This window comes from Chiloscyllium punctatum, chromosome 17 (genome assembly GCF_047496795.1).
Source record: "Chiloscyllium punctatum isolate Juve2018m chromosome 17, sChiPun1.3, whole genome shotgun sequence".
Classification (NCBI taxonomy): domain Eukaryota; kingdom Metazoa; phylum Chordata; class Chondrichthyes; order Orectolobiformes; family Hemiscylliidae; genus Chiloscyllium; species Chiloscyllium punctatum.
The window spans coordinates 73323236-73337598 of record NC_092755.1 but is presented as its reverse complement, the minus strand read 5'-3'; the positions used below and the strand labels follow the sequence as shown (position 1 = coordinate 73337598).

Here is a 14363-nt window from a genome sequence, read left to right as displayed (position 1 = left end):
ATTTCTGAATACAGGACTTCAAATAACTAGGAAATGGCCATGCAAATAGCTCTGAATGGTAAGGGATGGGAATGTAAATTCCTTCCATTCTACCTGTAAGATAGAAACATACCACCCTAAGACAGGGGCATACCACTCTAGCCTTGGGACATCCAGTTTCCTGCAGGTCAGCAGAGCAAAGTAATCCTTTAATATCTCAATTAATAGGGCACTGGGGTTGGTTCAGGGACAAGTGTGGCCTGTATGAGGAAAAGTGGGTTATACTTTGGCGTGACTCAAACTAATGTTTTTATGGTATGATTTGTGTATACTGTTGGGAATGGTTTAAACTGGCTTGTCAGGGCATTGTAAATAAGAAATTTGGAATAAAACCAAACTGGTTATAGGAAGCAGAAAAGAAATAAGTGGAAAGCAGTGGAAACACATTTTAGAATCAACAAGGGTCAAATTACAGAACAGTATTAAAAAGGGAAACTTGTAAGAATTCTATCTGAGTGCTTTTGCCATTTGCTATAAGACAGGTGAAAATGATGACACTAGTAAGAAGTAACTTGATATAATTTAGTTGCCATTATGGAGACATGGGTGACCAAATTGGGGGACTGAATATTAAAGGATGTTTTGGCATTTTGGAGGGACAAGCAGAAAGGAAAAGTATGTTGGAGCATTGACAATAAGGGACAGGAAGCATCAGTGTATTTGAGATAGAGAGGGTCTATTCATTCATGGAATGTAAGAGTGGCTAGCTGGACCAGTCTTTGTTGCTATCTATCTAGTTGCTTATGAGATGGTGAGCTGCTTTCTGGAACCATTGCAGTCCATTTGGTGTAGATGACCCACAATGTTATTGGGGAGTTTCAGGATTCTCCAGCAACACTGATGAAACTGGTTTATTTGCAAATGAGGATTTTGAGTGGCTTGGAGGGGAGCCTGGTGCTCTCGGGTATCTATTGCTCTTATTCTTCTAGATGGTAGTGGTCATAGGTTTTGGAAATGTTGTGGTGGTTTAGATAAAGACATTAAAATGTTTGGTCGATAGACAGTTGCTAATATTTTTAAGTTTAAAAACTACACAGCACCAGGTTATAGTCCAACAGGTTACACTCCACAACCACCTGAAGAAGCGGCGCTTTGAAAGCTAGTGTTAGATTAGATTAGATTAGATTAGATTACTTACAGTGTGGAAACAGGCCCTTCGGCCCAACAAGTCCACACCGCCCCGCCGAAGCGCAACCCACCCATACCCCTACATCTACATCTACATCTACCCCTTACCTAACACTACGGGCAATTTAACATGGCCAATTCACCTGACCTGCACATCTTTGGACTGTGGGAGGAAACCGGAGCACCCGGAGGAAACCCACGCAGACACTGGGAGAACGTGCAAACTCCACACAGTCAGTCGCCTGAGGCGGGAATTGAACCCGGGTCTCTGGCGCTGTGAGGCAGCAGTGCTAACCACTGTGCCACCATGCCGCCCACATTCAACTTTGCACGTTTAACTTTGCACACCCCAGTCCAACGCCGGCATCTTCAAATCATGGCTAATATTTAAAGAATTGATGTTTGGTTTTCAAAACAAAAAATCATTTAAGAGAAAAAGATCCAAAAGGAAAGCACGACAGCCGTGGCTAACATAGAAAGTTAAAGATTATGTTCCATTACATAAGGAGGCTTATCAAGATGCCAAAAATACTTGTAGCCTGAAGATGAGTGTTTTAGGACTAGGCAATTGAGAGAATGTAATGTTAATGTAAAGTGACAAGAAATAGAAAAACAGCTTCTGTAGGTATTCCAAAGAGATTAGTAAAGAGCAAATAAGAGTCCATTATAGGCAGGGCAAGGTTTTGTTTTCATAGAAAATGGAGAAATGGCAATGAAGCAAAAAAGCTGTTTCACCAGAGAAAGATACAAATCTTCTGAAATAATTAAGATTAAAGAATCTAATGAGTATGTGGAATTGAAAGAAAGTAATACTTGTAAAATAGTTTTTATTGGAGAAATTAAAGGGACCAAAATTTAGGGAAATCTTGGACCTGATGACCTTAACCTTAGTGCTGAAAGAGATGGCTGCAAACATATAATGGATATATTGGTAGAATTTCTTTAGATCTTCATCAATTTTGCAATAGTGCCTGCAGATTATCTCCATTGTTTAAGGAAGGGGAGAGGAGAATATGGGAAAACTACAGTCCTGTTAGCTCGACATCAGTAATATTTACTTATGTTTCAAGAAAGACCTGGAGGCCAAAGTGTTTAACAGCAGAAGCTTTGTAAAGAATTATTCTGCAGGCAAGTCCTCCTTTTCAGTCTCTCGCCTCGCACCCTAAATTCTACTTTCAGGACCTCAGTCTGCCAAAGATATTGATGCCAATATCAGCAACAACCTCTAGCTCTTCAGCCTTTCGTCTCCAGAATGACTGGTGGCAATGATTGGAGTTTTAAAGTGACAGTCTGCCATATTTAGCAACATCCCTCACTCTACTCCAGAGGTTCCTGCAATTAAAACATTTACAATATTTGCAATCGTATATGCAATAGTCAGTAAGAAAGATGTTCTGGGGTATGTGGCTGTCATTGCAGCTTGGGTGTCAGTTTATTTTTCTTTTTTGCTTTAACCTCTTGTGTTTTCAGGTGCAATGGTGCTAACGGAGGTCGGTTGTGAAACTTGTGCAAGTACGTCTTCTCAATTTCAGAGTTGAGCCCTGGCCACCCCAAAAATAGCGTATGGCTATCTTGTTCATTCTGGCAATGCCACAGTGCCTGTCATGTAGTTGATTAACAAAGGGTTCCTTTGATGTGGTGTCATGAAGACCCTCATTCTCCATAGAAGACATCCTGCTTGTACAGTTATTGCTAGCTTCTATGTGACAAATGACTTCAGTTCTGGTGTTCTTTCTGTGATCTTGACACAAAAGTATCACATCCATCACTTTTGATAGTAGTGGATCATTTCTAGTGTGCTGCTTGATCTGTCATAATTGGAGTGTTGTCTGCTGCTTCAAAGTGGAAAATGTCTACATAAGGATTGTTTCTGGTCAACTCATTTGGCAAAAGTTATCTAGAGTCCATCAGCATTCCCATGTAAGTTGGATTGCTGATACTTACTCAATAAGTATGAGTTGATAGTAACAACGTCCATTTCTGCATATGGTTCACTAAAAGAGAAGGTATCCCTGCAGGAGACTTAAAAATTGAGATTGGTGCTCTGTTAGTATCGTAAATTCCTGCCATGTACATGTATTGGTTAATTAGTGTAATGCCAAAAAATGATTGAGAGCTTCTTTCTCTAACTGTGCAGGGTTCATTTCTACTTCAGTGATTTTGATGCCAAGACTATTGGCTACTCTTCAGTACTGGGTAAAATGTGAGAAATGACACCTACTTCATTTGGTGATGCTTGATGTTTGCTTCAACTGTAGCTAAGTCAAAATGGGTCAGGACCTCCTGACCCAAGCCACTTTTGACTTGTGTAAAATTTCTTTCATGTTGATCTTCTCACTTTTTAAATTCTTTTCAGAATAGTAAATTGTGCAACGGCTTGAGAATGGTTGCAAGATTTGTGACAAACCTACCACATTGATTTAGCAAGCCCAAAATAATTCTTTTAGGTGCTGATGCCGCCGGTATGGCTTTTACTGTTGAAGGTGATTATTGTAGTCCCTTAGTATCAGTGACATGACCTAAATATTAAGAAGAGTTTTAAAAATCATTTATCTCTCTTCTCTCTCTGGCCATAATGTTCACGACTCTGCAGAGTAACTCTAAATTGTGGAAATGCTCCTCATTTCTCCCCATGATCTCCAATATCTTTTAACTAATACTAGACTCCTTTGAATCCGCTTAAAAGTTGGTCAGTGGCAAGTTGGAAAAGCATGATTCCAAATGGAGGTGTCTTGTATATGAATAGTCCTTTTGTGTTATAATTAGCAAGTATTTTGTGACTCAGTCAAGCCTATTTCCAGATGATTGTAGATCCTAATGTCAATTTTACTGAAAAGCTGACTTCCAACTTATCCAGCAAAAAGGTCAAAGAGCGCTGCTCACCACATAGATTAATAGTAACCTGAAAATTCAGCAAATACATACTGATCCATCTTTCTTCATCACTGATAAGAGTGCGGCCCAGTCCCTCACTCAAAGATTCCTGTCTTGACCAACCTCTCTAATTCTGTCTTGACTTTTAGTCTGATTTGAATAAAGCGCTGATTAGCCTTGCAGTATTTAATTTTAATATCTCATGCTTAATAATCAATGTGACTGAGATATTTTCCATGCATCCCAGATCCCCATTGAAAACAGTGGCATGTTTCTTTAGAATTTGGGAGAGATCAGTCTCCGAATCTGACAAGCAATTTGCTTCAGCTCAATTGTTTGATTTTCTCCAACCATGTTCTTCTGAAAAAAGTTGGAACATTTCATTTTGGTTAAATGTAAGAGCAAATCTTCAAACTGACCATATAACTCAACTCTGCATTCATATTAATACAATGCTTGTGTATGTTCTGTTAGCACAGTTTTGAGTGTTGCAGTGCTGTGTCTCTGCAGCTTCTGATACCTGCTTTCAGGTAACAATAAAACTGTTGCCCAGTGTCTGTCTCCATTCTCACCCAGGATAACCCAGTTGGTGTTGCCAGCAATAGCCAATGTGTTTAATAACAGTTCCTCTTCAAACTGAAAGTCTGGCTTTTCTTCTATTTCTGCAACATGATTTTCTTCCAACTCTTTAATTTTCTGCACTTTTACCTTATTTTCATGTTTCTTCCTCAAACGCACCCATTCAGTATGCTCTTTTGCCCCACCGTTTCTATATGCATTTTTTTTATACCAACAGTTTGCAACTGTGCCATCTGTTTATCTACACTGATGGTTAGTTTTGGATGTTTGTCGTCCCTGTGTCTCAGCTGCCATTTTGGAACTCTTACGCTTGAGCTTAGCTGTTGAGCTTCCTTGGGTCTTTTTAAGTTGTCTCTGAATTTACTAAATTCTGCTAATTTTAAAATAGCTAGAAACTTGGGTAGAACCTTACCATCTATCTTGTTGTAGATTTGGGGAATCTGAACCTTTCAGCAATCACTGACGTTCTTAATGTACTCTGTAGGATTTCCACTATTTCTTATCTGGCGAGATATCGCCACCCCTTGACCCCTCAGACAATTTTTGTATCTGCTTGATTTTTTCAGCTTGAACAAAGTAATGGAACGTCTCTATAGTTTTGTTATACAGTCCGATGGGACCAAACATTGTTGCTCTCTGGCGTTCTCTCTCACTCGCTGTCTGGCCCTGTCGTGCTTTTGCTGGCTGGCGCCCTTGTTGCCTGGCACCCGTGGTTGGAATTGGACAAATATAGGTTACTAAGACTAAGATTGGTGTGGGTGACTCAGGTCTAGCTTATTTGTAGTTTGACCTTAAATTTATGCATGGTGATGGCTGGGTCATTAGTCAAGAGAGCATTAGTATCATGTAGCATGGAAACCGGCCCTTCGGTCCAACTAATCCATTCCGACCGTGTTCCCAAACTATATACTAGTCCCACCTGTCTGCATTTGGCCCATATCCTTCCAAACATTTCCTATGCATGTACATATCCAAATGTGTTTTAAACATTGTACCTGCGTCCACCACTTATAGCAGTTCATTCCATGTACTAGGGTGGTAGGGTGGCTCAGTGATTAGCACTATGCATCACAGCATCAGGGTCCCAGGTATGATTCCAGCTTTGGGTGACTTTCGGTGTGGACTTGTTGGGCTGAAGGGCCTGTTTCCACACTGTAAGTAATCTAATCTGATCTCATACTAACACCTTTTTTTTAAAGAAAACAAGAAGTTGCCGCCTTCTCCCTTTTTAAATGTTTGACCTCTCACCTTAAAAAATATGCCCCTAGTTTTGAACACTCCCACCTTTAAGAAAAGATCTTGGCTATTCTTGGGAGGCCTTGGAATGAGGACAATCCCTGAGACCTCTGTTTATATGTCAGCCAAGACTCCCTGATCAGCCCAGGCCAACAGCCTCAATCAGGGAGCTCATACTCCAGATCTACCAGGTTAACCTCATTCCAATCTCTACATGCTCTTGTTTATTTTACCAAAACGTAATACTCCACATTTGTCCGAATTAAGCTCCATCTGCCCTCCTTAGCTCATTGACCAAATTGATCAAGATTTCTTTGTATTATTAGATAATCTTCACTGCTCAGTATACAACCAATTTTGGTGTAATCTGCAAACTTACTAACAGTGCCTCCTCTATTCTTATCCAAATTCATTATATGAATGACAGACAAAAGTGGACCCAATACTAATCTCTGTGGAACATTGCTGGTCACAAGCCTCCAGTCCAGAAATAAAACATGTCTCCACCGCTGTCCTGTAAAGCCAGTTTTGGATCCCAATTGGCACCCTGAATCCCATATGATCTAACTTTGGAATCTCTCAATCTGGTTGTGATAAAGGCACAAAGATGGTTTGCTGCTATGGAGGATGAAGACAATGTGGAGTCAGTGCTCTGCTCAGGTTTGAATCAATGCAAAGATTGCATACTTTCAACCTGAGAGGTGTTCTGAAAGTAACAGATAATAAAAACATTTTTTGATAGAATCTGGAGAAAATGTGGTTTATTTAAAACTGGATGACAAACAGTGACTGAGCAGTTGATAGAGAGTTGGAGCTAGATGCTATTAGTGGAGATGTGGAAGCTGAACATATAATCATGTGATATGTATGAATACTACAGGTACATAAGTGTCTGGGTCCTTTTTTCTTAGTTTTCCCCTCTTCAAATCCTTCTGTCCATAAGTAGCTTGCCTCTGAAGTGTTTTTTTTGGAAAGGTTCCTTATATTTCATTGTTCAGTTTAGTAGGTAAAATATGCTTGTGTGTCTATATGTTTTCAATAATCTAGTAAAAAGCAATAATTGGGCATTTTATCAATGAACCTGCATAGCGATCTAAATATGCTGTTAAATTCATTCCTCTGAGTGAGCCAAGTTTGATTTTTCCCAATTGCAGGCAAGACAGTGATTGCAAATCAATAAGTGAGAAGCGTATGATATTTTAATTCATATCTTTAAAAGGAGCAAAGGAACAAAAACTATTTTTATAAAGCACCTTGCACATCTCTGAGCACTTCAGAGTTAATACACTTATTGTTGCTGGAGAGATGTGAAAGCCACATTGTGTAGACAACATAGTTCCACATACGGCACTTAGATAACTAACATTACCAGAAACCGATTTGATCATGTTGAAAATTGTTGAACTGGACATTAGAAGCTCCCTGATGCTGCTTTCATAGTTATTTTTAACTTTTACTTCCACCTGACAGGAAATTAGGATCTTGGTTTAATAACTTATCCAAAGGACTTTGTATATTTGTTTTCTTCTGAATTTCCTTGAACTCCATTTCATGTTCTTTGTCAGCACTTGTATACGATATCTCCAAAATGCCATCTTAGATTTTAATTAATAGCAAGAAAAATGGTAAATTGTAAACACTTTTACATGAGCATGAAAATATAAAAACACTGAAGTACCCTTTTAAATCTGTTCCTTTCCTGAAACACAGGGAGAAGAAATGGGTAACTGTTGGTGATACATCACTAAGAATCTACAAGTGGGTGCCTGTAACAGAACCTAAAGTTGATGATGTAAGTTGTTCTGTAGTCAAGTGCATTGAAATGTAAGGGGAGCATAAATTAGCTACTACTGAAGTGAATTGCCCAGGGAGTATTGGATGTTTATTTTCAAATTTACAGCCTATGTGTGGATCTAATAGTAGAATAGTTTTGGTAATGGTAAGTTGTTCATTTAGGTTTGGAGAAATGATGGATGACTAAGAGCCAGCCATTCTGTATTAATCTTGTTCCTGCTCTCCACTCACTTAGAAGCAGCTGATGCTTCGAAGTATAAACTTTCAACAAAGACACTTAAAAAATAAAGTTCAAAGTAATTGTGTTACTGTCAAATATATTTTAAATTTTGTTTTAGACATGAGATTTTTGACATGAGATTTCAAGTATTGAAGGAGAAGAGACCCGAGGGGCAACGTTTTCATGCAGAGGGTGGTATGTGTATGGAATGAGCTGCCAGAGGAAGTGGTGGAGGCTGGTACAATTGCAACATTTAATGTGCTCCATGATATCTTCAGTGAAGTGAGGCCTCCAGTTATAGCATGTCAAACAAGTAAAGTTTGTGTATTAAATTAATGCCATATCTTTCTTGGCTTTTTAACATTACAATTCCATCCATAAATATTTATAATCATAAATGTTGATGTATTACACACAAATCTTGATAGTATTAAGATCAGAAGTGTACACCATAAAACCAGATTTAACTTACAGAAGTTGATTTGTAGATCAAATCTCAACATTTGTTTTATTTTGTACAGAAGAACAAGAATAAAAAAAAGGGGAAAGATGATAAATGTGGCTCTGAAGTGACAACTCCAGAAAACAGTTCCTCGCCAGGCATGATGGATATTCAAGGTATATGTATTGTGTTTTTGGTGGATTGTGGATCTTTTAATCATGGCTTAATAGCTGAATTTTACAAGAATTTTATTCAGCTGGTCTTATTGCTAATGTGTACTATCTAGCTATTGTGACCCATTGGGGTATTAAATATACAACTGAATTACTCAAGTAAAGTTTGGTGATCGTATAGTTAAAATAATCTCTTCCCTTTTAAATTTCAAGCTAAATAATATAATGCTCACTACTCTTTTTTTAAAAATAAAACTAAAAAAAATTTCTGGCTTTATATTTAAGAAAACTTTTGCTTCCCAGTTTGACACTGGCTAAAACTTTTTTTTATTATAAATAGTTCAGTATAAGTGGTTTGCTATGAAAAAGTTGAACTTTTTAAAGATCCAAAGGAAAAGTTTAATGTAAAAACAGAACCTGGTGCAGAATTAATGAGTATTTTTGTGCATCTGCCTTCGTAAAATAAATAATGTGAAGGTTAAATTGAAAAAAGAAAGATTTATGTACAGGATAAAAGGTAGTAATATAAGACTTTCTGGTAAATCCATCAATAACTAGAGGTCATGCATTCAAAATTATTAGCCAAAGATCTAGAGGGGAGTTGAAGCTAATTTTTATTGAAGTTGTTGGCATTTGGAACACTTTATTTGAAATGGTAGCAGTGCATCAAAAATTTTAATATGATATAGCATTGGTACCAGAGAATGAGAATGCACGTTGTTTTGTTATAACGCATTGTTCGTCAATGCGAATTCGCTGTAGCATGATTGATGAATTGGGGGCGCGTGAATTTTAAAACTTGTTGGCTGTAACACGATTATAACACCTTTTTAAGTGTTGTTTCTAAAGTGTGATTTTTTTTTAAAACTATAACACGGTTGCTTAAGAATGTAACCATTGCATTATAGAAGAACTGACTGATGACAAAAAAATGTGAATGTGTTCTGTTCCTTCAGAGAGCCAGCATAAACTTGTGATTTAAACATCCTCTTTTTAATGTTGTATGTTTCTGTAATTTCATAAGTGGCATCTAGCGCAGCTTTGTCCCTGCTGATAAAGACTCTACCTTGCTGGGCAAAAAAGTGCGATAAGTAAATTTGAAATCCCAAAAATTTACAATTATATTTAGTGAGAGAACTCATCATCTATAAGAATTTAAGCATGTCACAAAAAAAATCTATTTTTCATTTAGAATCATAGAATCCCCTACAGTGTGGAAACAGGCCATTTTGGCCCACCAAGTCCACACTGAGACTCTGAGGAGTAACCCACACAGACCCATCCCCCTACCCTATTACTCTACATTTACCCCTGACTAACACACTTAACCCACATGTCCCTGAACGCTATGGACAATTTAGCATGGCCAATTCACTTAACTTGAACATATTTGGATTATGGGAGGAAACTGGACCACCTAGAGGAATCCCACGCAGACACAGGGAGAATGTGCAAACTCTAAACACAGTTGCCCGAGGCTGGAAGCAAACCCATATCCCTGGTGCTGTGAGGCAGCAGTGCTAACCACTGAGCCACTGTGCTGCCAAACAAAGTGATTGCTTGGCAGAGATGGATATGTTTTATTTCTCTTGCATATGCTCCTGGACTTTTTCACTTGTAATTATTCTCTTGCTTATTGTTTCTTGTTACTCACCCCTACAGCGCTCTCAGTATGTATCAGTCTGTCCTCTACTCTCACTTGGCCTTGTTTTCCTCTATTCTGTTGCCTTCGTTCAAAAGTAGCAAGATACAGTTATTTAAATGGGGAATTTTGAGTGTAGGCCTTAGATGACTGAGTGTGGTGCTGAAAAAGCACAGCAGGTCAGGCAGCATCCGAGGTGCAGGAAAATTCATGTTTTGGGCATAAAGTCTTCATCAGTAAAGTGTTCTCTGGTATCCAGCATCTGCAGTCTTCATTTTCTCTCAGATGGCTGAGACTCTGGTATAGAAGATGATGCAGAGAAGGACATAATTTTAACATGGGTGATGTTCAGAGTTTTTAAAACCAAGTTTGAGAATTTTTAAATTCAGTGGTTTGGGGAAAGGGAAGCAGTTGACAAGAAAAATGATGCTGGGGAAGCGTAACTTGATACTGGACACTGTTTAAGATTGAGAGATTTATGGAAGGTTAATCTCTGGAGAAGTGAATTTACTAATTGTAGTATTTTGGGCGTTGAGACTGCAGAGTGAGGCATTATTGTAAAAGGTAATGTTATGGACCGGATCAGACCCCTTCAAAATACATTAACAGCATAGCTATTATGCTGCCTTATTTTAAAGGCAAGTGCCCAGCATTTCACTCCGGATACAATTAGATTGTTCAAACTATTGCATTTAAAGCAAAACACACTTTATTCATACACAATAGTTAGAAGGCAACAACCGAAAGAAGTTGTTGGAGTAACTTTATTGGAAAACCTAACAGAATAATAGATTATTTAACTACTGAACAGCAACTGTTCCAATATAGTAGCAAACCATAAACACACCCTTGGCAAAATCAATAAAATTGATTGTCTCACGTGCAATTGTAGGAGCCCGGGAGGAAAAGCATTAAGAGAAAACTCAGAGGATGTAGCAGGGAGAGATGCACGGTAGCTTCTAAACCTGCTTAGACTCCAGCAACTGCTAGCAAAAAGCAAACTAAAAATTTTGGTTCTGTGGGAGCTGGCCCTATCTATTCAGGCTGCTTCTATTGTTCCAACTTTTTAAAACAAAACCCCAAGGCCTCATAATATGTTTACTTTGAGTTTTCAGTAGACACCTCAATGCCTCTCTTTATCTAAAAAACAAGCAGGACTAAATATACCTCTTAAAGCCATAGTTTCATTATAGTACAAATATCTGACCTGAGTTGTAGGTGCAGCATTGTACTGAAGTTTCAGGATCAAACAAGTTATGTGAGATTGGCTCAGCTGAAGAAATTTCTCAAAAGTTGACCTTGCATGTGGATATACCCATTTAGATAACTTGGCTCATAAGGAGTATCTGAACTTGAGAGTTCAGATTAAAATTCAAATTATCAAGTACGTGCTGGGTTCTAGCTTGACAATTAAATGTTGCAACTGTTTCAGATCCCTGAATGACTGTCAGCAGTGTTGATGGAGATTGCCTGTTAAAGTTTATTAAGTCTTGGATATAGAGCTTTTTGTCATATATTAAGCATGAGAAGAAAAGTGTTTTTTCCATTTGGTTAAAGTTTTTCAAGAACCACTGAATTTATTTTATCCATTGAATCAATTGAGAATATTTCTCAAACTTCTACCATATTCTCTAGCTTCGTACTGCGGAAAGGTATAGTAAATGTACATGACAGAAATATTTAAATGTAACAATTTCTTATATTTCCGTTCTGATTTTTGCCCATTTTGTTGTTACAATCAAAAGCTGCCTGTTTTCGATCCAAGTACAGGTAGTTCTGGGGTAATGTGCGTTTTGGCAACCTGATTTGGCTATAATGTCACTGAAAAATTAGGGAATGGTATTTTTAAAATTGCTTGCCTCTGTTTGGTGTAGTGTGATTCCAGCAGGGATCGGTTCATGCATTTTGTTCTGTGCATGCGCTGATGTCTATGTCAAAATGTTTGTCAGTGTGCACATACAAGCTAGTGAGGGCATGAATAGGAGGATAGAGCAGATGAATGCATGGCTGAGGAGTTGGTGTATGGGAGAAGGATTCACATTTTTGGATCATTGGAATCTTTCTTGGGGTAGAAGTGAGCTGTATAAGAAGGACGGATTGCACCTAAATTGGAAAGGGACTAATACTGGCAGGGAAATTTGCTAGAACTGCTTGGGAGGATTTAAACTAGTAACGTGGGGGGGTGGGACCCAGGGAGATAATGAGGAAAGAGATCGATCTGAGATGGGTACAGCTGAGAACAGAAGTGAGTCAAACAGGCAGGGGCAAGGTAGGACTAATAAATTAAACAGCATTTATTTCAATACAAGGGGTTTAACTGGAAGGCAGATGAACTCTGGCATGGTAAGGAATATGGGACTGGGATATCATAGCAATTACAGAAACATGGCTCAGTGATGGGCAGGACTGGCAGCTTAATGTTCCAGGATAAAAATGCTACAGGAAGGATAGAAAGGGAGGCAAGAGAGGAGGGGGTGTGGCATTTTTGATAAGGGATAGCATTACAGCTGTGCTGAGGGAGGATATTCCTGGAAATACATCCAGGGAAGTTATTTAGGTGGAACTGAGAAATAAGAAAGGGATGATCACCTTATTGGGATTGTATGCAAGACCCCCCCAATAGTCAGAGGGAAATTGAGAAACTTGTAAGGAGATCTCAGCTATCTGTAAGAATAATAGGGTAGTTATGGTAGGGGATTTTAACTTTCCAAACATCGACTGAGACTGCCATAGTGTTAAAGGTTTAGTTGGAGAGGGATTTCTTAAGTGTGTACAAGACAATTTTCTGATTCAGTATGTGGGTGTACCTCCTGGAGAATGTGCAAAACCTGACCTACTCTTGGGAAATAAGGCAGGGCAGGTGATTGAGGTGTCAGTGGGGGAGCACTTTGGGGCCAGTGACCATAATTCTATTTGTTTTAAAATAGTGATGGAAAAGGATAGCCCAGATCTAAAAGTTGAAGTTCTAAATTGGAGAAAGGCCAATTTTGGCGGTATTAGGCAAGAACTTTCGAAAGCTGATTGGCGACAGATGTTTGCAGGTAAAGAAACGGCTGGAAAATGGGAAGCCTTCAGAAATGAGATAACAAGAATCCAGAGAGAGTATATTCCTGTCAGGGTGAAAGGGAAGGCTGGTAGGTATAGGGAATCCTGGATGACTAAAGAAATTGAGGGTTTGGTTAAGAAAAAGAAGGAAGCATATGTCAAGTATACACAGGATAGATTGAGTGAATTCTTAGAGTATAAAGGAAGTAGGACTATACTTAAGAGGGAAATCAGAAGGGCAAAACGGGAACATAGTTTTGGCAAATAGAATTAAGGAGAATCCAAAGGGTTTTTACAAATATTAAGGACAAAAGGGTAACTAGGGAGAGAATAGGGCCCCTCAAAGATCAGCAAAGCAGCCTTTGTGTGGAGCCACAGAAAATGGGGGAGATACTAAATGAATATTTTGCATTAGTATTTACTGTGGAGAAGGATATGGAAGATAACAGACTGTAGGGAAATAGATGGTGACATCTTGCAAAATGTCCAGATTACAGAGGAGGAAGTGCTGGATGTCTTGAAACAGTTAAAAGTGATTAAATCCCCAGGACCTGATCAGGTGTACCCGAGAACTCTGTGGGAATCTAGAGAAGTGATTGCTGGCCCTCTTGCTGAGATATTTGAATCATCGATAGTACAGGTGAGGTGCCGGAAGACTGGAGGTTGGCAAACATGGTGCCACTGTTTAAGAAGGGCAGTAAAGACAAGCCAGTGAACTATAGACTGGTGAGCTTGACCTCGGTGGGCAAGTTGTTGGAGGGAATCCTGAGGGACAAGACGTACATGTATTTGGAAACACAAGGGCTGATTAGGGATAGTCAACATGGCTTCGTGCGTGGGAAATCATGTCTCTCAAATTTGATTGAGTTTTTGAAGAAGTAAAAAGAAGATTGAGGGCAGAGCAGTAGATGTGATCTATATGGACTTGAGAAAGTGAGAACTGCAGATGCTGGAGATCAGAGCTTTAAAAATATGTTGCTGGAAAAACGCAGCAGGTCAAGCAGCATCAAAGGAACAGGAGAATCGACATTTTGGGCATAAGCCCTTCAGGAATGAGGAGAGTGTGCCAAGCAGGCTAAGATAAAAGGCTACCTTTGTATTTTTAACACATTTTTAAGCTCTATATGGACTTCAGTAAGGCGTTCGACAAGGTTCCCCATGGGAGACTGATTAGCAAGGTTAGATTTCATG

General features: G+C 38.9%; 1 protein-coding gene across 4 annotated transcripts in view; it reads left to right on the top strand.

The window, feature by feature from the left end:
* The window catches only part of bcl7a (BAF chromatin remodeling complex subunit BCL7A), a 56138-nt gene that overhangs the window by 25002 nt on the left and 16773 nt on the right, over positions 1 to 14363 (top strand). For 2 of the 4 annotated variants that reach the window (XM_072587448.1, XM_072587446.1), the window contains exons 2-3: positions 7567 to 7648; positions 8395 to 8488. In XM_072587448.1, coding sequence (XP_072443549.1) covers positions 7567 to 7648; positions 8395 to 8488 — 176 coding nt within the window. Of the gene's footprint in view, positions 1 to 7566; positions 7649 to 8391; positions 8489 to 14363 lie in introns of all 4 variants that reach the window. The other 2 variants (XM_072587447.1, XM_072587445.1) reach the window with 1 other exon arrangement.